This window comes from Taudactylus pleione, unplaced genomic scaffold (genome assembly GCF_031769625.1).
Source record: "Taudactylus pleione unplaced genomic scaffold, aTauple2 ptg000377l, whole genome shotgun sequence".
NCBI lineage: Eukaryota > Metazoa > Chordata > Amphibia > Anura > Myobatrachidae > Taudactylus > Taudactylus pleione.
This window is the reverse complement of record NW_028284778.1, coordinates 4808876-4836708: the sequence shown is the minus strand read 5'-3', so window position 1 is coordinate 4836708 and position 27833 is coordinate 4808876. Positions and strand designations below refer to the sequence as shown.

General features: G+C 45.5%; 1 protein-coding gene across 2 annotated transcripts; it reads right to left on the bottom strand.

Annotated features, from left to right (window-relative positions):
• Nucleotides 1–180: 180 nt before the first annotated feature.
• Nucleotides 181–27647, bottom strand: LOC148508062 (uncharacterized). Of its 2 annotated transcripts, none has more exons than XM_088445264.1 (13): nt 27566–27647; nt 19479–19670; nt 18844–18911; nt 18636–18733; nt 18402–18513; nt 16866–16963; nt 16608–16716; nt 7381–7935; nt 6339–6434; nt 5783–5845; nt 5616–5690; nt 5425–5511; nt 181–322 (listed from the first exon to the last, which is right to left on the bottom strand). In XM_088445264.1, exons 3-13 carry the CDS (start codon nt 18875–18877, stop codon nt 246–248), a joined length of 1404 nt encoding a protein of 467 aa, XP_088301390.1. In that variant the 5' UTR covers nt 18878–18911; nt 19479–19670; nt 27566–27647; the 3' UTR covers nt 181–245. The 2 variants fall into 2 exon arrangements, with proteins under 2 accessions (XP_088301390.1, XP_088301391.1); XM_088445265.1 differs by having other exon boundaries at nt 7381–7932.
• Between the last annotated feature and the right edge of the window lie 186 nt (nt 27648–27833).

The window sequence follows — 27833 nt, the reverse complement described above, 5'->3', positions numbered from 1 at the left end:
AGAGAAGATGGAATTTACCTCCAAATAGACTCTACTTATCTACATATTTTACAGACTTGTATTTACAGTAACAGTATCCACCCAGACAAATACTCTCCATTTTCACCTGGACAAAGCAGTCGCCAGATACTGACTACTTATGTTAGAACCATGCAGGAAAAATTAAAATAAAATGCAGGGTGAAAATAAAAAAATATTTATTTACATGGCGTCACAAAACTCTTAACGAAACCAAAAAAATTTAATTAAATATTCCTTAATAAAAAACGGCAGAACTGGTCCACAACAAAACGAAAAATTAATATAGCTCTCACGATGCTTTCTGTGGAGAAAAAAAAAATAAAAAATGGAAAGAATTAGCATAGTAATAGGGTTAGGTCAAAGTTTTTCTATATAACTAAGAAGAATAGTAGTGAGCTGGGGATCGGCGGCCATCTTTACAGCCTGCTCTACTTACAGCTCCCTGCATCTCTGGGATCCTTACAGCTCCCGCTACTAAGTAGCTGCTATCTTCTGACCGAGTCTCCCGTGTTTCAGGGTCCTTGGTGAGTGTGGATTCCCAATTTAACATTTAAAGCCCAGCTGAAGTGCCATGGACCCCATACCTGGCATTTACATAAGAGGTTCCAGTACCTGTGTCTGCATTTATGTTTGAGGAGTCACCGGGACTGCCTTACTCATCCACTCTATTCTCAACGGCGGTTCTGTGCTAGTATCTATTGTGGGGATGACCTACCTACAGTATGTGTCTCCAGCACAACTTTCCTGTTTAATGGCCTAAGCCTCATCGCGTCACAGGAGCTGTTGCCTGTTTGCTACATCACTCTGCCTGCAAATCTTTATTTTCTGTATCACATCCTCCATATCATGGCCCCTAAAAGAATGCCCGTCTCCCAAGTTGCCTTTTTTAAACCGCCTCAGGCCCCCAAACCAAAAGATGCTCAGTGGTTATCGTTTCTCAGAAGGGGTCCCCTGCCTCTTCCTCCAATATGCATTCGTCAAAACCTTCCACAGTCTCCTCTCGGGAGCATATAAGTAATAGTGATGGATGGGCACCATAATACATCTTTTGTCCCAATTTTAGGAGGAAGTGACAGCCGAGTTCTGTGCCACCCTTCAACAATCTATAGAAGACCTCGGTGGGCGGACGGATCGTTTGGAAACTAAAACGGAGTAGCTAATTGGCTCACATAATGAGCTCATGCATGAGGCCCTGCAGGTGGATGTAGCCCTTAGAGACAAAGTTAGCGACTTGAAGGGGTGTGATATGTTATACCGCTGGCCGCATGGTTCAATTCCTGACAGCGGCTGCCCGACAAAGGAGGAAATCCCGATCGTCCAAAAGGTAAGTATTTACTAACCTAACCCTCCTCAGGGGTGCCTAACCCTAACCTCCCCCCCTGTGCCTAAACCTAACCCTCCCTCCCCCTAGCCTAACCCTAACCTCCCGGGGGGGGGGGTGCCTAACCCTAAGTCCCCCCCGGGAGCCCTAAACCTAACCCTCCCCCCTCCCCACGGCTGTCCGCTGCGGCGCCCGGCATCCACTCGAACGGGATGCTGTGCACCGGTCTCCCGACGTCGGGCAAATTACAGGTGTCTACATTTAGATGCCTGTCATTCGGCCCTAGTCGGGATAAAGCAGTCTGGAAGCCGGCGGTCGGCATTTAGACCGTCGGGTTCCAGACTACATCCCACTTGAAGATAGATCACATCGTAATCACTGTCAATTGGGAGGTGGTGCCTGAAACAGTTTCTAACAGTAGCCTCCATAATTTTGCCGTGACCCTCTTTCCTACAATTTAGTCGTCTAATGTACTTATAGATCTTATTCATAGACTTCCCAAAGCCAGAAATGCCCCGGAAGGCACCCCACATGATGTCTTAATAAGAATGCAATATTTTCATATTAAGGAGGCACTGTTGAAGGCTGCTAGGCCTTCAGACGAATCGGGGTTAAGGAGGCACTGTTGAAGGCTGTTAGGCCTTCAGACGAGTCGGCAGAGATCCTAGGAAAGCTTCAGCTGTTTGTCGACCTCTCCCAAGCTATCTTGGCTTAACGATGTTCCTTCTAGCCTCTCACCAGTGCTCTACAGAAGGCCAACATCCTCTATGGCTGGGGTTTCCCTACCAGGTTGCTTATTTCTCGCAATGGCTCCACTGTTCCAATCGCTAATCTGGAAGTGTGTATGAAAGCCCAGTGGAACATTATTGGAACTTCTTTGTGTTCCTCTCCGGACCAAGGAGTTCAGTAGGACTAATCCGCGGTGGGCCCCCTGGCCTGAGTTCTGGTTCCTCATCCATTATTTGTAATGGCTGCCCTGTTTATAATCTCCCGTCAGGGTGTCCTAATATTACATTCAGGCAGGTTTATCGTGCATACAGGGTTTGAATATGCTGGGTAAGATCATGGGGAGCCCTATGTTTGTTTAAGATGTCTGTTCGTATACTCAGGTTTCCTAGCTGGCTATTAAGAAGTTCTTTTGTTCCCCTGGAGTAGGCCACGTCATATGTTGTACTCTACTGGTTGGCTTATCTAATTGTATATGTGTATTATGGTGTACCTTCATGGTGTACTGTCATGAATTAGCGTCTTCCTCCACCTCACGCAAAGTCATATCCGTTATTTTTCTATTTGTTTCTTTCACTCTCCTCCCCCATTATTGTATATACGAACATAAACTTTTTTATACAAATTACACAACAATTAACTCTGCCTTATGTACTGAGAAGGTTGTATCACATTTTCGTTATCTGCCAATGGTGAATATAGTCTCCATCAATGCTAAGGGTCTTAGTTCCCCCCATAAAGAGTAGACTCACCCTGAATCATTTTCATAGATTACAGGCCAACATTGCAGCAGGCTTCAACCAACCCTAGGTTTACCACATTGCTACACAGCTAAAGGTCCTACAAAAAAGGCTGTGGTGGCTATCTTGATATCTAGACATTGTCTTTGTGTACTATTATAACAACATTCTGATGCTAACGGACTGTATATACTTTTAGTGGGATGCTTGGTCACTATAGGCTCTATTTCTGAGCCAAATACTTGCCAACTCCCCTTTCATAGAAAGTTTTGTTCGATCCTTCAACAACATAGTAAAGGGGCAGTGCTGATTCTTGGAGATTTTAATATGGTTGAAGTCAGCAATTCACAGTCAGAACCAGTGTAATTCATGTGTTGCTTATTAAAAAGGGACAGATCTGGCAACCTTGCTCCTGGTCCGGGTTGGCTACCCATCAAACCATTATAAAACTTTTAAAGGGTCTCTGGCATCAGTGTTGTTATCTGTGCTTAAGGAGTCATCAGAAAAAGGGTGGTTTCCGAGGGAGATGTTGGAGGCACAGATGGTTGCCATCCCCAAACTGGGCAAAGCTCTTATTTCGGTTCAAAATTACCATCCTATAGCCTTTTTGAACTCAAGACGGTAAATTGTATGCTAAATTAGTACGCTCTATTCCCTTTACCGGTACAGCCTGATGAGGTGGGTTCGTCATGGGCAAGCAGGCTCAATATAATACCCGTCGTATCCTTAATGTATTAGAACACTGTGAAGCTCGTAAGCCATTGTTGTTGCTCTCTCTTGATGCTGAAAAGGCATTTGATAGGCTTCACTGGAGATATCTTGAAGCGGTTTTAAGGCACTTTGGGGGCAGGATTTTGGATTCTATTTTAGCCCTTTGTTCTGGTCCCTCTGCCAAGATATATGTAAATTGGTTGTCTTTCCTCGAGTGTTAATATTATGAATGGCACTCATCAGGATTACTCGCTGTACCCTCTGATTTTTGCACTGGTGATTGAGCCTCTCTCAGCAAAGAGTTTTGAATCTATTCAAGGCCTTAATATAGGAGGTATCAAGCTTAAGATTGTCATCCACCAATAAACATTCTACTCCGCTTATTACATCCGATGGAATCTCTGCCTGTGTTACACTCAACCCTACATATTTATTCAGAGGTTTCATATTACAAATTGAACACCTCTAAGAATGAGGCCCTCCCTTTTAATAGGTATGAAGGCAGGTTACCGGCAGCCAGGATCGCAACACTGAAAGCCGATATGGGACTAAAGATAGGCGTCAAAATCCTGACGCCTATCATTAGCCCTACAACAAAATCCTGATGCCCGGCATACCAAACGAAGGTAAGCCGGGTATCTTAGGTTGTAGCCGTGGGGGAGGAGGAAGGGTGGGTTAGATTTAGGAATCCCCGGGGGGACTTAGGGTTAGGCACCACTAGGGAGAGGTTAGGCACCCCCCTGGGAAATTTAGGGTTAGGTTAGGGAAAGAGGGGGGTTAGGCACCAATGGGGAGAGGTTACAGTTTGGCACTAGGGGGGAGGTTATGGTTAGGCACCATTAAACCACTAAGGGAGAGTTAGGGTAGGGAGAGGGGAGTGTTAGGGTGCTTACCAGCCCCAGTCAGGATTTTAATCTGTCGGTCTTCCACTGTTGGTATTTAATCCGGCGGCTATTCAGCCGTCGGAATTACATACAGATTTCTTTTTAATATCCCAGCTGATATGTTGGGTGTGTTATGTGCCTCTTACAAATATGCTTGGCAGTCTTCCTCGTTTTGTCATCTGGGCGCTCAGCAGGCTAGGCATAATGATATTATTGAAAGCATTAGAAGGTCTCACAAAAGATTGGATATTCCATGAAGTGTCGTGGATGGGCAGGGTAGCAGCGGCTAAAATGGTTTTGCTCCCAAAACGCTGATCCCTTTTTGCAATATACCTAGACCACTTCCTAAATATTTATGTAATAAATTCTATAAGGTTTTAGCAAATTATATCTGGAAAGGAAATAAACCAAAAATAGCAGCCTCTCCCTCCCTACGTTAGATGGAGTGGCATTCCCCGACCTAGCGAAATACCAATATGCTTGTTTGCTAAACCAATACAGGGATTAGTTTGATGTTGAGACCCCAAACCATAAGTGGTTATAGAGAGGGACATGGTACGACTCTTTGCCCTTCCTCTGGGTCATGGCTCTTTAAAGCAGGCCATGCTACAAAATTAGCTTGGCATAAACTTTCGGACCTGCATTTAGATTCCTGGTCCAGGGGTGGTCATTCCTCCTAAGGCAATGTTTTATCTGAGGAAGGGTTAGTTTCTTTCTCCCAACACCAAGTAAATGATAGTATCCCAGCATGGGGATTTAAAAAAAATTACAATTAAGACACTGGCTTCAGAGCTTTGTTTACCCCGCTGGGACAGTCTACTAGCCATAAAGGGGAGATATCATGGTGGTATCGATTCCAGGTAATGGAAATAAAAAATAAATAAATAAAAAAAAGGAAATTGGGTGGTTAAATTAAGTGGGAAAGAGACCTCTCTAGATCACTATCGGTGGAGGACTGGGAGATCATTTTCGGTACAAGTGAGAGAAAAAAAAAAAAGTATAGTCGTATTCATTACTGTACCTCGTGCAAAGTTTCGGGCCAAATTCGGTCCCGGACCCTGTGGTCCCTGCCCATTTCCCTCTCTTTGTCGGCGCAAATATATTCGTTCTGTTTTGGGGAAAATTTACATTACAGTCACGTTCAAATATGGTGGTGTACAATATTTACTGTACTGTACAGTACACTGTAACTCTCTTCCACCACTGCATTACCTAATGGCCCAACCCCCATGTCTTCCTCTCTGGGCTCCTCCATGTCCATGGCCTCCTCTTCTAAGAATCGGTAATCTGTGTGTAAAAGGAAAATACTTTATTGTACAATCACAGCAGTAAAGTACAGTACTGTACAGTAGTGTGTCCATAACAATACTAAGCATTACCATCATCTTCGCTGTATTCCCTTTCCTCCTCCTGGGCCTGCGGTCTAACATAGTGCTGGTTAACTGTAAAAATAAATATTTAAGGTGGAAAATTGCAGTAAAAGCCAACATACTGTATACAGTAATGCACATTAGATCTTTAAGAATCTACAGTTTCAATCCATACAGTACACCCACATGTCCAAAAACAGAAGTACTGTACTGTACAGGAAAAAGGAAGCCAGCGTGGTTTCCAAAAATATCAACTACTACAGTATAGTGTAGTGTAAAAGGTAAAAAGATGGCCTTGCTAAAATAAATTATACTGTAAGCAGACACAATATAGAATTTAGTAAGACATTTGACTCATTCCCACATCGCAGACTCCTACTGTAAATTAAACTGAAATACTTAAAGATATTAATATGTATAGTTTCGGTCAGAGAAGGTAAAGGGGGAACATAATAGAAACTTACTAATATATCTAGGGTTTTAAAAATGTACAGTACAGGATGGAGAAACTCTTAAAAGAACGAGAAGTACAGTAGTAGAACACGATGTACAGTACAGTTCTTACTTGGTTGTGGAGAGTGGCTCGGCCCTGCCACTGGCACTTCCTCTGCCGCCACTTCCTCTGCCGTCTCCTCTTCCTCCTCCTCTTCCTCCACCTCAGCTGCAAAATGAGAACACCAAAATACTTTATATCAATATAAAAAAGGTAAAAGTGAGAAATACAGTAACATGACAAAATGCTGTACAGTACAGTAAACTTGACAAAATGCTGTACATCAAGTGGGCCTATATAACTTTTTCTAATATACTGTATTGTGCAGGATATTTAAACCACACCCACATTACGTAAAAATATATATTTTTAATAAGGCATACAAGAATTACACTGTGCAACAGTGAATATCTTTCAGACGCAAAAATAGATATTTCTAATTGATTTCAGCATGCAAAAAGCGAATATGGCATTTAAAACGGTCGATTAGCTCTCGGTACCGAGATGTAGCCCATTTGTGATGATGTACTAGGAGTATTTTGTTACTATAAATACTAGGGAATTTTGGCATCTAGAGAATATATAGGTTGGCAAATCTGATTACAGGAATGCTGATTGCAGGCCACGTTTGGTCTATTGTCTGCGTACAGTACAGTGAAGGTTATGAGTGATGTTCCTTTCATTTGTTTGAGTTTTGTGGATATAATTTACATTAAAAACCAAGATGCCACAAACTTGGAGAAACTTTCAAGTACAGTACCGGAGAGGAATATATCTTTGTTGGACCGCTAATTTGCCAACTTGATTGAATTAGAACAACAATTATTTATCTTTTATCAAGAAAATATCTGATTATTTTATAATTGCTTTATTTACTATGGCTATATAACTGAAGTACATATATCGCAAATAGTGTTGCTCAAAAACTAGAGCTAATAAAAACATTCTGAAGTCATTTAGTTTTTGCAGACCTCAAATTAGTAAAGTTTTTTAAAAAGGAAACAAATGAAAAGTATTTTCTGTTGTACAGAGGTATAAAATACACACAAATACGTACATACATACTAACAGTACAATACATTACACCTACATTAGGTTCGTGTATGGTACATACCTCTCTTTAAACTGGCCCTTATCCGCAGCAGTCGCGGGTACTCCCTCCGGACAAGGTCACTCCAGCGCCTCTGCAGAGACCTCACTGACCTTTCCCTGCCCAGGCAGTTCCATATCTCGCGCTTGGCATCTACATAGGCAGTACGTTTCTGACTGTTATTGGACAGAGGCCTGTCCCTGTATTTGACCAGGATAGCTAGCTCCTGCTTGGCATAGCGCCTCTGTCTGGCAGTCATGTCTGAGAGCGAACGTGAGGCTCTCGGCGTAGGGTCGACTCCTCCGCGGTGGCGGCGCATGCGCAGAAGTCTGTTCTTCTCGACAGAACTGTACGTCGTCTGTTGCGGTGTGCGACAAGTCCGCGTCAAACCCGCAATAGTTGACCATTCCACATGGTTAGAGGGGTAGGAGGACATATCTGCACTGTGATGCACTGGATGGATATTTAGGATATCAGGGATTTCTCCTGGAGGATCTTCTATGATGTTATCTTCTATTTTAAAATCTGGAGGCAAAATGTGATGTCCCTCCGACGTATTCCAGCTGTTGTGTCCACCTGCTGGAAATAAATGTATGAGAAAATTAAGAAGCAAAATTTCACCCAAGTTCAAGAGGTTCAGTTGTTTGACTTCAGTTTGTGAATTATGGCCCTGATTCAGAGCCGCTCGTAAGCGGCCGCTCGTTCGTTCTGACCGATGTTCGCACATCTGCGCATGCGTACGGATTTTAATACGCATGCGCGAACCAGTCAGTGCGGCCGAAAATCGTTTGTTTGCTCTATAGCGAAGGCCTGCTATTTTGAGTGACAGAAGGAGGCGTATGTGGGTGGTAACAGGGGAAGGTGCTTGAAAACGGGGGTGTGGAATTCGAACGCAGGCGTGCTTAAAGGTCAAAACGGGCGTTTTAAGGGAGTGCATAATTAATACAGCAGCGTCATTGACCACGTCACTTGTTTTTTTTTTTACTCAGAACTGCTCGCAAAATAGCGGTTGAAAAAACCAACCACAAGAATAGCGAGCAGTTCATACGCTGATCGATGTACTCGATTAATCTAATAAATAGCGGACATGACGTATGGTGCAAGCGGCCAGGGGGCGTTTTTTTCAAAATTACAACCACAAGTTTAGCTCGCTCGTTCAGACTTAGAGGCGTGAACAGACCGCAATGTGCGAACGGATCATTTGAATAGCCACCCCTTGTTTTTGAACGAACGACCGCAAATAGCGAGCGGCTCTGAATGAGGGCCTATGTACGCTTCATTAAAATTATAATTGTACAAAAATTAGGAATTTAAAAAAAAAATAAAATCACAACCACATTACTAAGCGCACTGCATAGGCCCAGCCATAGGGAAGTGCAGACTGCACGGCCACAGTGGCAGTAATGCAGATTCTGGTAACATCACTCAAACACATTGCCGAGCCAGAATCATAGGACAAGAAGCCTCATTAATCAGGGATATTGTCAAACCATAACACCCACTCAGACACTAAACTCATATTGGAAGCCTTGAAAGCACAGTATAACTAGTTTAACTTAGAAGCACATCTTAGACATGGGTTTACACCACTCATAAGTTCTCCAGGAGGCCATATAGGTAGCAAAAGCAAATCTGCCTGGTGCGGTTACCATCAAGGCCTGAACAGCAGGGGTTGAACCTTCTCTATTGCTACTAGTAGTGCGGACCACCCTTCCCAGGGCAGGTCAGTTCTAAACACTAACAGCAGTAGATGTAACCTCCTTTTCTTCAGTGCGGTTGGAAGATTGGTAGTCGGACAGAAACTTAGACCCAACCTCCTGGTCTCTGGAAACCTTTATTGTTTTTTGGGGGGTCCACTACCTCCACCTAATTGAGCTAGATGGGACTCCCCGTCAGGAGCAGGCAGCTCAGATGTTAAGTGTCTAACAGATTGGCGGTGTCAGACCCACCGGAGTGTTAGATCTACACAATACATTACTCACTTAACTAATGCTGCTTCTCTACTCCTTCCTAACGAGGCCTGTCTAACGGAGGTGAGTGATAAGAAGCCGAGGTTCACACCTCTTACAGGGCCCTCTCCTGTGGACCTCTGGGAATCTCCTGTGGACAGCTAGGGCATCTCTGGTGAACTTTGGTAGGGCATCTTCTCCAGCAGCCAGTGCTCCTGCAGTTATGTATGGTCATTTCTAATTTCCTCCACGAAACCTAACTTACCTTAATTATACATATGGCTAGTTACATTTCACGATATCATGCCGTCAGCGTACATATGGATTTAGATGTACTCTGTATAGTCAGCTTGCACACAGCTGTTATTTATGCAGTTGCCTTCCCTAGTGACTCTGGATAAGGTACTTCTTAATAAATTAAAATCACAACCATACGGTTAGGGTGCCTTATGATATCCCTTAGGCGTTTTAGGAGAGGAACACACAACTATTTGGAGTATGTCTCAGGGACCCCATTTTCATGGGTACCCTTTGCTCATTCGGTATTCTGGATGTCTGTCAGTATGCAACGTGTGGGTTTCTGCTCTTAAGTTTCCTGACTCCAATTTACACGCAAGGGGGGTATATTTCCTAAAGTGCAGGTTTTTAGAAGTGGAGATCTTGCCCATAGCAAACAATCATATTCTACTTATTTATCTAGCACCTTCTAGAAGATAATAGCGACTATTATTATTACATTATTATTACATTTTATTTATAGGAGCCACAAGTGTTCTGCAGAGTCGTACAAAGATCAGAACAGTAAGACTGTGTAAAGCAGCACAAATAGCATTACAAATCCCGACACAGGCAATGATGCATTTTGTGCAATTGAAAAGTACAGCGTCAGCTGAAAACCCGCAGCTGTCAGCGTGGGCGCAAATGACCGGTCTAGTTTGTCTGAACAAAAACCCAAAAAACAGATGATTGTGGTCCAGGGGCAGAGAGCCAAAGGAGGACGTGTGGCAGGTGTGCAAGAGATGTAGGTGATGAGAACAGGTGGGAGGAGGGCCCTGGTCACGGAGCTTACAGTCTAAAGGGAAGGGGGAGACAAACGGAAGACATGAGGAGTGAGCCAGTGCAAGGGGAATTAAGAAGTAGACTACGTGGTGATATGGTTAAGTGGAGGACGCATATGCTTTTATGAACAGGCGGATTTTCAGCGGCCCGCTTGAAGCAATGCAGGCTGGGGGATAGTCTGATGGAACGAGGGAGAACATACCAATGGTGGGGGGCAGCACAAGAGAAATCTTGAGTTCTGGAATGAGAGGTGGTAATCAGAGGGGAGGAAAGGAGGCAGTCATTGACCGACCAAAGAGAGCGGAAGGGAGATGAGATAGCTAGAATCTGATTGGTTGCTATGGGCAACAACTCAACTTCTAAAAACCTGCACTTTAGTAAATATAAATATACCCCTCAGGACACAGATGAGTTTCCCATTCCCAGTGTTCTTCCTGTTCCAGACTTATACTACAGGGTGCATACATACTCATACTACAGGGTGCATACCACTATTTATAGGTGTGGATTCACTGACATAGGTGCCATACCCATTTAGGCAAAAGAGCACACGTTACACTGTCCAAGGCCACATCTCATTGGATGCCCTTGATTGTATCTCTGTCGTTCTACAATATTCATAATGCAAAACTAATACCTCATTATTCTACCGGATTCCTCTGTCTATCAACACCTCATAGCATATACAAGTACTAACACCTCATAGCATATACTAGTACTAACACCTCATAGCATATACTAGTACTAACAGCATCTACAAGTACTAACACCTCATAGCATATACTAGTACTAACACCTCATAGCATATACAAGTACTAACAGCATCTACAAGTACTAACACCTCATAGCATATACAAGTACTAACAACTCATAGCATATACAAGTACTAACAGCATATACAAGTACTAACACCTCATAGCATATACAAGTACTAACACCTCATAGCATATACAAAGTACTAACACCTCATAGCATATACAAAGTACTAACACCTCATAGCATATACAAGTACTAACACCTCATAGCATATACTAGTACTAACACCTCATAGCATATACAAGTACTAACAGCATCTACAAGTACTAACACCTCATAGCATATACAAGTACTAACAGCATCTACAAGTACTAACACCTCATAGCATATACAAGTACTAACAACTCATAGCATATACAAGTACTAACAGCATATACAAGTACTAACACCTCATAGCATATACAAGTACTAACACCTCATAGCATATACAAAGTACTAACACCTCATAGCATATACAAGTACTAACGCATCAGGGAATTTGCTACATACATTTATATCGTTGCTGACTTTCTGTGTCTTCTAAAAAAAAAAAAAAGTTGACGGAGATCGTATATACTGCTGTGCTCTAATACTACATTGCCCTATAGCGCGCTTCTGAGCTAAGAACCCTACAGCTTTAGGTGCATACCATTTGCTAAGGCCTGTATTAATTCTTTTGGCTGTTTTTCCTGTATTGCCTTAGGTTAAATCCGGCAAACCAGTCCCACCTTTATCCTATAAAGGTTTTCAACTTGCATTATGTCTTATTACCTACTGGCTATGTGTCCACGATACTACCCTTATGGATTGGGTGCCTATGGCTCACAGTGTTATCTACTATGGTTTTGTATTTTCCACAGCACGGCCACTGTGGTTATGCCGTGACCCTTTGAGGGCTTCTTCTACCTATTTATATTACCTAACCTTCTTTAACTGACAGGTTGGTGACGGTGTTTGGCCTGTAACGCTGCTTCTTGTGGTGGTTGAATGCCATGTTGTGGTACTGAAAGATCTTCTCTACGGTAAGTATCTTTTATCGTATACGTGTGCTACGTCTGAAATTGGGACTTTTCCCTCTAGCGTATCTACCTGGAGCACGCTATGACATAAGCTCTACGGTGTTCGTGTAGTCCGAAGCTGGTGGGTCGTCCCCGTACCAGTCTGAACCGTTAGGTCCTTGGTTAAGCAGATCAGCTTGTCCTACTTGTCGAGTTTGCCATGTTCAGCCTCAGGCTCTTGTGACTAGGGTATGGTCTGAGCCATTTTGAGTTACCACCTTATCGCTTGCCAGGTCAGTGTAGCTTATACTGTCCTCTAGGTATGTAATACCGTTCTTGTCCAACTCGTCTGATCTTGGGTGTTCAGTCTTCACCGTCTGTTTAGTGTTCCACCGACTATCCCCCAGTCTATTGCTGTGGGGTCTCCCTCTTTTGGGGTTTATCAATAGCTCATCTGTGTGTTGCTGAGATCTGGTGGTCTTTGTGAGGGTTCTTTACAGGATTTATCTGTACACCAAAAATGAATCTGCACTAGAATAAGCTTCAAATTATCCAATAATAATCATCTGAAAACCCAGATCACAGCTGTTATTGTAGCCAGTACCACACAGCTTTCAGTTAGTGGTGATCCCAATTTTTAAGTAATCAAACTTTCAGGATTTTTTATTTTTTTTGCAGGAGAGCAAAGCAAGATATACAAAGCTTTTTGGGGCACTCTTATTAGCGGTTTACAAAAATATTTTTTTTTTAGAAAACTTTTAATGAATATAAACCCTAAAAATAGACACTCAAGTTCAAAGGTTACATTAGTATATATAAATTAATAAAATCGTATTAAATCTAAAAAAATTCTGAATTTAGCGAAAAATTTAAAAAATCCCTTCAATACTTGTCCCATGGAGACCCCGTCACCCGGCGTCGGCTATTTCGCAAAGGGCAGCTCTTATCGCAAGAGCTGTAGTTTGCGATACTAATCGCATATGTTAGTACACATGCGATTAGTAAGGTTGAGGTGACTGGCGGAATGGTCACGGCAACCTTAGTACATCCCGCCCAGTGTATGCCAGCGATATCTGCAGGGTGACAGCCTGCCAAAATGTCTGTTGGTCTGACAGGCATTTTATCTGGCAGTGTATGCCCAGCAAAACAAAGAGGAGGGAAGAATTGTCATGAGGAAATGCCCAGTTACAAAAAACATAAAAACAAGAAAAGGGATCCCAATAATTTCCTGGTGGAACAAATTGAGTAGAAGTCAACCAGACACACCTAGGAAGAGCAGGAAATACTGAAGTACCCCTGCGATGCAGAATCATCAACATGAAGGCACTCAGAGAAACCCCCGACATTACAGCCCAGATGAGAGGTGTGTAACATAAAAGATCTACAATAAAAAGGTCAATAGGTCGAAACCAAATGGTCGGCATGACAGGTTGACAGGGTTAATAGGTCAACAAGTGACAAAAGGTTGACAGGGCTAAAAGGTTGACAGGTTCAAATGGGTCGACACACAAATGGTCAATGTGTTTTTTTATTTTGTAATTTAACGCAAATCCTAACCCTCCCCCTAGTGCCTAAATCTAACCCTCCCTTGGTGCCTAACCCTAACCCTCCCCCTGGTGTTTAACCTTAACCCTCCCCAGAGCCTAAACCTACCCCTAGCCTAACTCGAACCCTCCCCCTAGTGCCTAACCCTAAGCGTCCCTAAGCCTCCCCCAAAGTACCTAACTCTAACCTTAAAAATGTTGAAAAAAACCCCAAACAAAACATGTCAAACATTTTTTATGTCGACCATTTGAACCTGTTGACCTGTTGCATTTTGACCATCTGGTGTCGACCTACTGACTGCCATGAGAGCGTTATAAATAAAATATTCCTCAAAAACATCTGGGCCACAAGAAACACGTAGCATCCACTCAAAATTAGTCTGCACGGCCTCTGTCCCAAAAGACAATGTAACAAAGTCAATATTATCCCAGGAAAGATGATCCACAGTACCAAGCAGTGGTTGCTTCACAGCGGAGGTTGCAAAACACTATAATGAAGTGTGGCAGGAGATTCCTTCTCACTAACAGGCATACAGGCAATGGCCTTCCACATCCCTATAGATTGTAAGCTTGCGAGCTGGGCCTTCCTACCTATATATCTGTCTGTTATTACCCAGTTTTGTTCTACCAATGATGACAATTGTAAAGCGCAACGGAATATGCTGCGCTATATAAGAAACTGTTAATAAATAAAAAATAAATAAAATGTCCTCCCTTAGCATGGGCAGGTCACAATACAAAAAAGGTATATCGCCCGTAGCTCTCCGATTTTAGCACACAGTTACTTATCACATGTAATGCCTGTTGTAGGGTAACATCTGGTAAGAAGGAAGCACTGTGTCCTGGTAAGGGCTGGAAGTCTGACTGCCCCATAACAAACATCAATGCAGGATATCAGGGGACGAGCCAGGAGAATCCAGAGGGTAACTGAAGTCTGGGGGAAATGGAGAGCACACTGTAAAATGCACCAGTGTTAATAGCCAATCAGGATCAGTGGTGTCTGTGGATCAGAAGCGGAGCAGAAGTGTATCTGCTTCAGGAGTCCCCCTTGGAACTGTGTGCAGCAACAGTAGTTCCCAACAGCGGCAGAATGCAGACAAATTCTGACCAATTACGCTGGATGCAAGCAGCGGTGATCCCTGGAGACAAACAGGCAGACCTCTGGCGGCTGAGGAGAAGACCAGATGTAAGTCAAAAGCCGCCAGAGCCTTTTGGAAGGCCATACCAAATCTCCAGGGCCCGAGGCTGGGGGAGCTTCAGGTCAAATGCCAGAACGTAGTCCACCAGGTAAGCCGGGCTACGTATGCAGCTGCCGACACCAGGGCAGGAGACAGATCGGCAGGACATTGTGACACACAGCCAAGGTGCGGCGTTAAGTATAGACTGAATTCACCAAGTTAGGATGTGCTATTAGGATAGTTTTGCTGGGGATCTCGCACAAACGTATGCTACTCATTACCTGCCCCGGCCACATCCCCTGAGGTAGCCACCAATTTCTAGACCCGCGTTACACACTGGGTTGTGTACCGTGGCTATCTTTGTATGAACCACAAAGGAGCATCTGCCCTTTAATTGTATCTGTAAAAGTAGCTGGTACAGTATGGTGAACCGGGATCATACAACCACACGAACGTCAGACAAAACCCAACATAGTAAAATTGAACTAAAAATAGTGCAAGTACGGTATTGTGACGGAATACACTGGCTAAAGGCGGCGGCACACAACACAATAATGGTGGAGAGTCCTACGTCAAAATAGAGCAGATACTAAAGTAAGTACTCCACATAATAAGGAGATGATCGTGTCATACACCATATAGTAGTAAAGGCAGCACTCAACCTAATGCAAAAGAAAGGTATACATCAGCTGACGAGCTAGCACACCATTGATGACATAAGACCACAGGTTAGCTACTAAAAACATACTAAATGCAATGTAAAGAGCACCATGTCGTGATATAGTAGATAGATAGATAGATAGATAGATAGATAGATAGATAGATAGATAGATAGATAGATAGATAGATAAATAGATAGATAGGTTGTACTGAAGACAAACCATATGGAGAGAACAGCACTACCTAAGCCTGGTAAAGTATTGAGACATAGTACAAAAATGCAGTGTAGTATAGAGCCCAGTACTAAACTAAATATGGAGTGCAGTATCATAGCATAGCATGATCCAGGAAAAGCAGGACTATAATAGAGTGAGCATAATGAGAAAACATGTTCCAGGATTTCAGTACTCAATCTAATCAGAGAGAAAGAGATCAGAGGTGTAAGGGGCTGATGGTTCCTGATGTATGAGATACACCAGAGAGTGTGGGGAGGAGACTGGTCAGATCTCTGGGCTGGTAACACACAGTGACATGATGTGAGGGGGAGAGCAGGAGTATAATAGGGGCTGATGGTTCCTGATGTATGAGATACACCAGAGAGTGTGGGGAGGAGACTGGTCAGATCTCTGGGCTGGTAACACAGTGACATGATGTGAGGGGGAGAGCAGGAGTATAATAGGGGCTGATGGCTCCTGATGTGTGAGATACACCAGAGAGTGTGGGGAGGAGACTGGTCAGATCTCTGGGCTGGTGACACACAGTGACATGATGTGAGGAGGAGAGCAGAGGGTAGATTTACTAGAGCTTCTAAATCAAACAAGTGGTCGTGTTGTCCATAGCAACCAATCAGATTCTATAATTTTTTTAGAATGTTAGCTAGAATCGGATTGGTCGCTATGGGCAACACCACCACTTGTCTGTTTTAAAAGCTTCAGGAACTATACACCCAGGAATCTAATAGAGGGCTGAAAGTCACTACTAACAGAGGATAGTATAGAATAAGAGACTGCTGTAATGGCTGAACAAGGAGACTATGTGACTTCTCTGTAATAAATGATTATTACTCACCTGTGGTGATATCTGTAGGGATTTCTTCCTCCTTACACTGCTGATCACCCCTCACATACGTCTCTCCTCCCTCTGTATCTTCTACCTTAATATCAGCCAGGTCATCACCCTAATTAACCCAAAAATCAAGAAAAAAAAAGTCTGATGTCACTGAGAGTAAACAGTAGAATATTAGAGTATAAGACACACACAGCTTCACTTTAGATCACATAATGAAAAGTCACTTTGGTATTTGCCGAGACCCCAAATTCCATCTACCTGATATTCCTGTGGGAACCTGTGATTTTCCTCTGTATAATATTGTGAATAAAGAGGATGGGGACATCTCTCTGGGGAATATATGTGACTGGATACACCTGTAGGAGACACACAGTGAAGTAACATTATTTATGTGATTATCAGGTGAGGTGTGTAAATATAACTCTAGTCTTCATTCTAGAACCCTGCATCCATCACAACCCGTGCAGTTCCCCTTTCCTGCTTGTGATGACGCTCTCTGCTCTGGTGTTTCTAGCACACTCTGGTCCATACATCAGTAGTTTGTGACATCAGCTGAGTGTGCTAGAAGCACCAGAGCATAGAGCGACACACCTGGCAGGAAAGAGGAACTGCACGGGTTGTGATAGGTGCAGGGTGTCAGAATGAAGACTATGGGGTCTATTTACTAAGCAGGGTTACGAGACAGAGTGAAAAGTGATAAGGTGCCAGCCAATCAGCTCCCAACTATCATCTCACAGGCTGTGTTTGAAAAATGACAGTTGGGAGCTGATTGGCTGGCACCTTATCACTTTTCACTCTGTCTCCTAACACTGCTTAGTAAATAGACCCCTATAACTCAGCAACCCATAGTTTTTTTGTTATTATCAGATGACGTGTATGTTTCCTTTCTCCCCATACTGGCTAAACACATGAGGGTTCCCACATTTGAAAGTGGGAGTCCTTTCTTTCAAACAATGCACCCACCTAGCAGTTATTGAGAATGACTAAAAAAAAAATAAAAAAAAAATTCCACAGTAATAGTTATGAGCATTAAAACCTCCCTAAATTATGAAATATTAAACATTTTTTATAGGATTTCTAGTTTAAAAAAATGTCACAGGCCGAGTTGGGCTCCCATATCATTCCTACAAATTGTAAGCTTTTAAACCAAGATAGCGAAGATCGGCACAAAACAGCATTATCATTTTTAAGTGCAGAATTTGTTATGAAAACTTATACATAGAAGCATATCCATTACTATATTATAGAGGAGGACTACTGCTCATGCAAGAACCATAAATGAATTCTGTGGGGTCTTTATAAAAATAAAGTCTAATAGAGGCTGATGGCTCCTGATGTATGAGATACACCAGAGAGTGTGGGGAGGAGACTGGTCAGATCTCTGGGCTGGTAACACACAGTGACATGATGTGATGGGGAGAGCATGAGTATAATAGGGGCTGATGGGTCCTGATGTATGAGATACACCAGAGAGTGTGGGGAGGAGACTGGTCAGATCTCTGGGCTGGTAACACACAGTGACATGATGTGAGGGGGAGAGCATGAGTATAATAGGGGCTGATGGGTCCTGATGTATGAGATACACCAGAGAGTGTGGGGTGGAGACTGGTAAGATCTCTGGGCTGGTAACACACAGTGACATGATGTGAGGAGGAGAGCAGGAGTATAATAGGGGTTGGTGGTTCCGGACTCCCCCACTGGGCAGATACATTGTCCTCATTAGTCTGTACTGACAGAGGAGATTGTAGATTAAGAGTATGTGACTCTGTTTAGTAATAAGTGATTATTACTCACCTGTGCTGATATCTGTAGGGATTTCCTCCTCCTTACACCGCTGATCACCTGTCACATACGTCTCTTCTTCTGTCTTCAGAACTTCAACCTTAATATCAGATAGGTCTTCAACCTAATTAACCCACAACACAAAAAGGGAAAATGTAATAATGTCTGAGATAATTGAGAGTAAACAGTACAAACATAGAATTTAAAATCACATTTGTAATTGATGAGACCCTAAAACCCACCTACCTGATACTCCTGTGGGATCCTGTAATTATCCTCTGTACAATCCTGGGAATAAAGTGGACGGGGACATCTCTCTGGAATATTTCTGTTCCTGGGTCCAACTGTTGGAGAAACACAGTGACTGAGTACATATGTGTTCATCCGATGATGTGTACATAGGTGGTCCACATAACTGCTCTCCCCTTTACAATAAATAAAAGTCTCCTCTTACCCAATGACGTGAGGTGCCGGTGATTCTCCATCATCACGCCCCTTGTATTCCTCTATATACTCCTCCTCCTGCATGGAGAGATAGACAGTGACATCCTGACACTTTATAGGAACCTGACACACACACACACACAATGATACAGTCGTCACCCAGACACATCCTCTGGTGTTACTGTATAATGTCCCATTCCCAGCAATCACCTCTCCAGTCATCACCCAGACACATCCCCTGGTGATACTGTATAATGTCCCATTCCCAGCAATCAGCTCTCCAGTCATCACCCAGACACATCCCCTGGTGTTACTGTATAATGTCCCATTCCCAGCAGTCACCTCTCCAGTCATCTCCCAGACACATCCTCTGGTGTTACTGTATAATGTCCCATTCCCAGCAATCACCGCTCCAGTCATCACCCAGACACATCCCCTGGTGTTACTGTATAATGTCACATTCCGGACACATCCCCTGGTGTTACTGTATAATGTCACATTCCCAGCAGTCACCTCTCCAGTCATCACCCAGACACATCCCCTGGTTTTACTGTATAATGTCCCATTCCCAGCAGTCACCTGTCCAGTCATCACCCAGACACATCCCCTGGTGTTACTGTATAATGTCCTATTCCCAGCAATCACCTCTCCAGCCAGGGGCTGAATGATCTTGTTGGTGAGTTCCAGGATCTTCTTGTAACTGTCTCTCTCATGTATCAGTTTATGAGGTGGAAGTACCGTGTTGGGGCTCAGGGTCCTGCTCAGCTCTCCTGACACAAAGGGACGGCTACTGGGTGTCACAAGCTTACTGGATGTCTTCTTCACCACTGTGTAATCCTGTGTAATGAGAGGCATCAATTAAAGCCCACCTAAAAAAATTTTTTTAGGAGTTAATTGCGTATAATTTAAAAGAAGGTTGTATTTTACAGATACAATCCTTTCCCTATATATAGGAAAGGGGAGAGTTTATAGCACCTCTCCAACTGTGTGCAATGTAATATATCCCAGCTCCTGTGAGGACTGAGGCACTGATACTATATATGAGAGCGGCTCCCTGTTGCCCGGTTACAGCTGTGCTGATGAGGAGACTGAGGCACTGATACTATATATGAGAGCGGCTCCCTGCTGCCCGGTTACAGCTGTGCTGATGAGAAGACTGAGGCACTGATACTATATATGAGAGCGGCTCCCTACTGCCCGGTTACAGCTGTGCTGATGAGGACTGAGGCACTGATACTATATATGAGAGAGGCTCCCTGCTGCCCGGTTACAGCTGTGCTGATGAGAAGACTGAGGCACTGATACTATATATGAGAGCGGCTCCCTGCTGCCCGGTTACAGCTGTGCTGATGAGAAGACTGAGGCACTGATACTATATATGAGAGAGGCTCCCTGCTGCCCGGTTACAGCTGTGCTGATGAGAAGACTGAGGCACTGATACTATATATGAGAGCGGCTCCCTGCTGCCCGGTTACAGCTGTGCTGATGAGAAGACTGAGGCACTGATACTATATATGAGAGCGGCTCCCTGCTGCCCGGTTACAGCTGAGCTGATGAGAAGACTGAGGCACTGATACTATATATGAGAGCGGCTCCCTGCTGCCCGGTTACAGCTGTGCTGATGAGAAGACTGAGGCACTGATACTATATATGAGAGCGGCTCCCTGCTGCCCGGTTACAGCTGTGCTGATGAGAAGACTGAGGCACTGATACTATATATGAGAGCGGCTCCCTGCTGCCCGGTTACAGCTGTGCTGATGAGAAGACTGAGGCACTGATACTATATATGAGAGCGGCTCCCTGCTGCCCGGTTACAGCTGTGCTGATGAGAAGACTGAGGCACTGATACTATATATGAGAGCGGCTCCCTGCTGCCCGGTTACAGCTGTGCTGATGAGAAGACTGAGGCACTGATACTATATATGAGAGCGGCTCCCTGCTGCCTGGTTACAGCTGTGCTGATGAGAAGACTGAGGCACTGATACTATATATGAGAGCGGCTCCCTGCTGCCTGGTTACAGCTGTGCTGATGAGAAGACTGAGGCACTGATACTATATATGAGAGCGGCTCCCTGCTGCCCGGTTACAGCTGTGCTGATGAGAAGACTGAGGCACTGATACTATATGAGAGCGGCTCCCTGCTGCCTGGTTACAGCTGTGCTGATGAGAAGACTGAGGCACTGATACTATATATGAGAGCGGCTCCCTGCTGCCTGGTTACAGCTGTGCTGATGAGAAGACTGAGGCACTGATACTATATATGAGAGCGGCTCCCTGCTGCCCGGTTACAGCTGTGCTGATGAGAAGACTGAGGCACTGATACTATATATGAGAGCGGCTCCCTGCTGCCCGGTTACAGCTGTGCTGATGAGAAGACTGAGGCACTGATACTATATATGAGAGCGGCTCCCTGCTGCCCGGTTACAGCTGTGCTGATGAGAAGACTGAGGCACTGATACTATATATGAGAGCGGCTCCCTGCTGCCTGGTTACAGCTGTGCTGATGAGAAGACTGAGGCACTGATACTATATATGAGAGCGGCTCCCTGCTGCCTGGTTACAGCTGTGCTGATGAGAAGACTGAGGCACTGATACTATATATGAGAGCGGCTCCCTGCTGCCCGGTTACAGCTGTGCTGATGAGAAGACTGAGGCACTGATACTATATGAGAGCGGCTCCCTGCTGCCCGGTTACAGCTGTGCTGATGAGAAGACTGAGGCACTGATACTATATATGAGAGCGGCTCCCTGCTGCCTGGTTACAGCTGTGCTGATGAGAAGACTGAGGCACTGATACTATATATGAGAGCGGCTCCCTGCTGCCCGGTTACAGCTGTGCTGATGAGAAGACTGAGGCACTGATACTATATATGAGAGCGGCTCCCTGCTGCCCGGTTACAGCTGTGCTGATGAGAAGACTGAGGCACTGATACTATATATAACAGCGGATCTCTGCTGTCCGGTTACAGCTGTGCTGATGAGAGGACTGAGGCACTGATACTATATATGAGAGCGGCTCCCTGCTGCCCGGTTACAGCTGTGCTGATGAGAAGACTGAGGCACTGATACTATATATGAGAGCGGCTCCCTGCTGCCCGGTTACAGCTGTGCTGATGAGAGGACTGAGGCACTGATACTATATATGAGAGCGGTTCCCTGCTGTCCGGTTACAGCTGTGCTGATGAGAAGACTGAGGCACTGATACTATATATAACAGCGGATCTCTGCTGTCCGGTTACAGCTGTGCTGATGAGAAGACTGAGGCACTGATACTATATATGAGAGCGGCTCCCTGCTGCCTGGTTACAGCTGTGCTGATGAGGACTGAGGCACTGATACTATATATGAGAGCGGCTCCCTGCTGCCCGGTTATAGCTGTGCTGATGAGAAGACTGAGGCACTGATACTATGTATGAGAGCGGCTCCCTGATGCCCGGTTACAGCTGTGCTGATGGGAAGACTGAGGCACTGATACTATATATGAGAGCGGCTCCCTGCTGCCCGGTTACAGCTGTGCTGATGAGAAGACTGAGGCACTGATACTATATATGAGAGCGGCTCCCTGCTGCCCGGTTACAGCTGTGCTGATGAGAAGACTGAGGCACTGATACTATATATGAGAGCGGCTCCCTGCTGCCCGGTTACAGCTGTGCTGATGATAGGACTGAGGCACTGATACTATATATGAGAGTGGCTCCCTGCTGCCCGGTTACAGCTGTGCTGATGAGAAGACTGAGGCACTGATACTATATGAGAGCGGCTCCCTGCTGCCTGGTTACAGCTGTGCTGATGAGAAGACTGAGGCACTGATACTATATATGAGAGCGGCTCCCTGCTGCCCGGTTACAGCTGTGCTGATGAGAAGACTGAGGCACTGATACTATATATGAGAGCGGCTCCCTGCTGCCCGGTTACAGCTGTGCTGATGAGAAGACTGAGGCACTGATACTATATATGAGAGCGGCTCCCTGCTGCCCGGTTACAGCTGTGCTGATGAGAAGACTGAGGCACTGATACTATATATGAGAGCGGCTCCCTGCTGCCCGGTTACAGCTGTGCTGATGAGAAGACTGAGGCACTGATACTATATATGAGAGCGGCTCCCTGCTGCCCGGTTACAGCTGTGCTGATGAGAAGACTGAGGCACTGATACTATATATGAGAGCGGCTCCCTGCTGCCTGGTTACAGCTGTGCTGATGAGAAGACTGAGGCACTGATACTATATATGAGAGCGGCTCCCTGCTGCCTGGTTACAGCTGTGCTGATGAGAAGACTGAGGCACTGATACTATATATGAGAGCGGCTCCCTGCTGCCCGGTTACAGCTGTGCTGATGAGAAGACTGAGGCACTGATACTATATGAGAGCGGCTCCCTGCTGCCTGGTTACAGCTGTGCTGATGAGAAGACTGAGGCACTGATACTATATATGAGAGCGGCTCCCTGCTGCCTGGTTACAGCTGTGCTGATGAGAAGACTGAGGCACTGATACTATATATGAGAGCGGCTCCCTGCTGCCCGGTTACAGCTGTGCTGATGAGAAGACTGAGGCACTGATACTATATATGAGAGCGGCTCCCTGCTGCCCGGTTACAGCTGTGCTGATGAGAAGACTGAGGCACTGATACTATATATGAGAGCGGCTCCCTGCTGCCCGGTTACAGCTGTGCTGATGAGAAGACTGAGGCACTGATACTATATATGAGAGCGGCTCCCTGCTGCCTGGTTACAGCTGTGCTGATGAGAAGACTGAGGCACTGATACTATATATGAGAGCGGCTCCCTGCTGCCTGGTCACAGCTGTGCTGATGAGAAGACTGAGGCACTGATACTATATATGAGAGCGGCTCCCTGCTGCCCGGTTACAGCTGTGCTGATGAGAAGACTGAGGCACTGATACTATATGAGAGCGGCTCCCTGCTGCCCGGTTACAGCTGTGCTGATGAGAAGACTGAGGCACTGATACTATATATGAGAGCGGCTCCCTGCTGCCTGGTTACAGCTGTGCTGATGAGAAGACTGAGGCACTGATACTATATATGAGAGCGGCTCCCTGCTGCCCGGTTACAGCTGTGCTGATGAGAAGACTGAGGCACTGATACTATATATGAGAGCGGCTCCCTGCTGCCCGGTTACAGCTGTGCTGATGAGAAGACTGAGGCACTGATACTATATATAACAGCGGATCTCTGCTGTCCGGTTACAGCTGTGCTGATGAGAGGACTGAGGCACTGATACTATATATGAGAGCGGCTCCCTGCTGCCCGGTTACAGCTGTGCTGATGAGAAGACTGAGGCACTGATACTATATATGAGAGCGGCTCCCTGCTGCCCGGTTACAGCTGTGCTGATGAGAGGACTGAGGCACTGATACTATATATGAGAGCGGTTCCCTGTTGTCCGGTTACAGCTGTGCTGATGAGAAGACTGAGGCACTGATACTATATATAACAGCGGATCTCTGCTGTCCGGTTACAGCTGTGCTGATGAGAAGACTGAGGCACTGATACTATATATGAGAGCGGCTCCCTGCTGCCTGGTTACAGCTGTGCTGATGAGGACTGAGGCACTGATACTATATATGAGAGCGGCTCCCTGCTGCCCGGTTATAGCTGTGCTGATGAGAAGACTGAGGCACTGATACTATATATGAGAGCAGCTCCCTGCTGCCTGGTTACAGCTGTGCTGATGAGAAGACTGAGGCACTGATACTATATATGAGAGCGGCTCCTTGCTGCCTGGTTACAGCTGTGCTGATGAGAAGACTGAGGCACTGATACTATGTATGAGAGCGGCTCCCTGATGCCCGGTTACAGCTGTGCTGATGGGAAGACTGAGGCACTGATACTATATATGAGAGCGGCTCCCTGCTGCCCGGTTACAGCTGTGCTGATGAGAAGACTGAGGCACTGATACTATATATGAGAGCGGCTCCCTGCTGCCTGGTTACAGCTGTGCTGATGAGAAGACTGAGGCACTGATACTATATATGAGAGAGGCTCCCTACTGCCCGGTTACAGCTGTGCTGATGATAGGACTGAGGCACTGATACTATAAATGAGAGTGGCTCCCTGCTGCCCGGTTACAGCTGTGCTGATGAGGAGACTGAGGCACTGATACTATATATGAGAGCGGCTCCCTGCTACCCGGTTACAGCTGTGCTGATGAGGAGACTGAGGCACTGATACTATATATGAGAGCGGCTCCCTGCTGCCCGGTTACAGCTGTGCTGATGAGGAGACTGAGGCACTGATACTATATATGAGAGCGGCTCCCTGCTGCCCGGTTACAGCTGTGCTGATGAGAAGACTGAGGCACTGATACTATATATGAGAGCGGATCCCTGCTGCCTGGTTACAGCTGTGCTGATGAGAAGACTGAGGCACTGATGCTATATATGAGAGCGGCTCCCTGCTGCCCGGTTACAGCTGTGCTGATGAGGAGACTGAGGCACTGATACTATATATGAAAGCGGCTCCCTGCTGCCCGGTTACAGCTGTGCTGATGAGAAGACTGAGGCACTGATACTATATATGAGAGCGGCTCCCTGCTGCCCGATTACAGCTGTGCTGATGAGAAGACTGAGGCACTGATGCTATGAGGGTTATTCAGACTGGAACAGATTTGATATTGCAGCTGCTAACATGGTAGCAGCTGAGACAGCATTAATATGGTTATGATGCCTCCTGCATGCATTACTGATCCATGCTGCATCCATGGACGTAGTATCAGATCATCTGCGTGATCCTCTATTGACTAAGTGACCATAAGGTCGGTGATCGTAGTTGTTCAAAAGAGGCCAGGAAATCTCCATCAGCTGATGGAGATCCTGGCCTCTTCCCTCTCCCCCAACGGAGGTGACACACCTCCATTTTAGGAAATGGAGGCCATCGCTACCCCGAAACTGCATGCAGATTTGCAGACCTGTACTGCACACACGCAGTACGGTTACTGCAGCGGCTACAATCAGCATTATGCAGGGAGCATTACAGGGTACGCAGGATGAATGTATAAGGCAGGCACTATGAAGGGAGGACTATGGGGTGAGCAGTATGAATGTATAAGGCAGGAATTATGCAGGGGGCACTATGGGGTGAGCAGTATGAATGTATAAGACAGGCATTATGAAGGGAGGACTATGGGGTGAGCAGTATGAATGTATAAGGCAGGCATTATGAAAGGAGGACTATAGGGTGAGCAGTAAGTATGTATAAGGCAGGAATTATGCAGGGGGCACTATGGGGTGAGCAGTATGAATGTATAAGACAGGCATTATGAAGGGAGGACTATGGGGTGAGCAGTATGAATGTATAATGCAGGCATTATGAAAGGAGGACTATAGGGTGAGCAGTAAGTATGTAAAAGGCAGGCATTATGCAGGGGGCACTATGGGGTGAGCAGTATGAATTTATAAGGCAGGCATTATGCAGGGGCATTATGTGACTATAGGGTGAGCAGTATGTATGTAAAATGCAGGCATTATGCAGGGAGGACTATGGGGTGAGCAGTATGAATTCATAAGGCAGGCATTATGGGGCTATGGGGTGAGCTGTATGAATGTATAAGGCAGGCATTAAGTAGGGGCACTATGGAGTGAGCAGTATGAATGTATAAGACAGGCATTATGCAAGAGGCACTATGGGGTGAGCAGTATGAATGTATAAGGCACTATGGGATGAGCAGTATGAATGTATAAGGCAGATATTATGCAGGGAGCACTATGGGGTGAGCAGTATGAATGTATAAAGAGGGCATTATGGGGCTATGGGGTGAGCAGTATGAATGGATAAAGCAGGCATTATGCAGGGGGCACTATGAGGTGAGCAGTATGAATGTATAAAGCAGGCATTATGCAGGGGGCACTATGGGGTGAGCAGTATGAATGTATAAAGCAGGCATTATGCAGGGGGCACTATGGGGTGAGCAGTATGTATGTAAAATGCAGGCATTATGCAGGGAGGACTATGGGGTGAGCAGTATGAATTTATAAGGCAGGCATTATGGGGCTATGGGGTGAGCTGTATGAATGTATAAGGCAGGCATTAAGTAGGGGCACTATGGAGTGAGCAGTATGAATGTATAAGGCAGGCATTATGCAAGAGGCACTATGGGGTGAGCAGTATGAATGTATAAGGCACTATGGGATGAGCAGTATGAATGTATAAGGCAGATATTATGCAGGGAGCACTATGGGGTGAGCAGTATGAATGTATAAAGAGGGCATTATGGGGCTATGGGGTGAGCAGTATGACTGTATAAAGCAGGCATTATGCAGGGGGCACTATGAGGTGAGCAGTATGAATGTATAAAGCAGGCATTATGCAGGGGGCACTATGGGGTGAGCAGTATGAATGTATAAAGCAGGCATTATGCAGGGGGCACTATGGGGTGAGCAGTATGAATGTATAAAGTAGGCATTATGCAGGGAGTACTATGGGGGGACACAGTGAGGCTTTAACACTATAGAGTGGGCACTGGGAGGATATCAGGTCAGGAGATCATTAATAGGCCACTAGGTGAGCACTATGAGGCTATGAAATGGGCACAGCAGGCAGAGGAGAGCAGGAAGAGGACATTATGAGGCTGTAGCTGGGCCAGGAGCCGGGAGGAACATGAGGAGGAGGAGGCAGCGGCGGGAGAAATTAGGGTGAGAGCTGGGAGAGATAGGTCTGTGCTGCAGAATATAACGAAGTTACATTTGCTAATGGAGCCACAGTTATCATCTGTACTTACCCCCGCGCCCATCAACGCCTCCTCTAGTCTTACCCGCCGGGAAAGGTTATTCCTGTGCGTTCCACCGTACTTCCGGCTTGTGCGTTCCACCGTACTTCCGGCTTGTGCGTATCACATACTTCCGGCCTTTGCGTTCCACCATTTTTCCGGTCTGTGCGTTCCACCATGATCCCCCAGGGGGCCTTGCACACAGGTTGTATAGGGAGATTTCTTGCGATCTTTATCCTCAGCGTGGAGCCATCGCCGACTGCGTCTTGTCCAGATGATT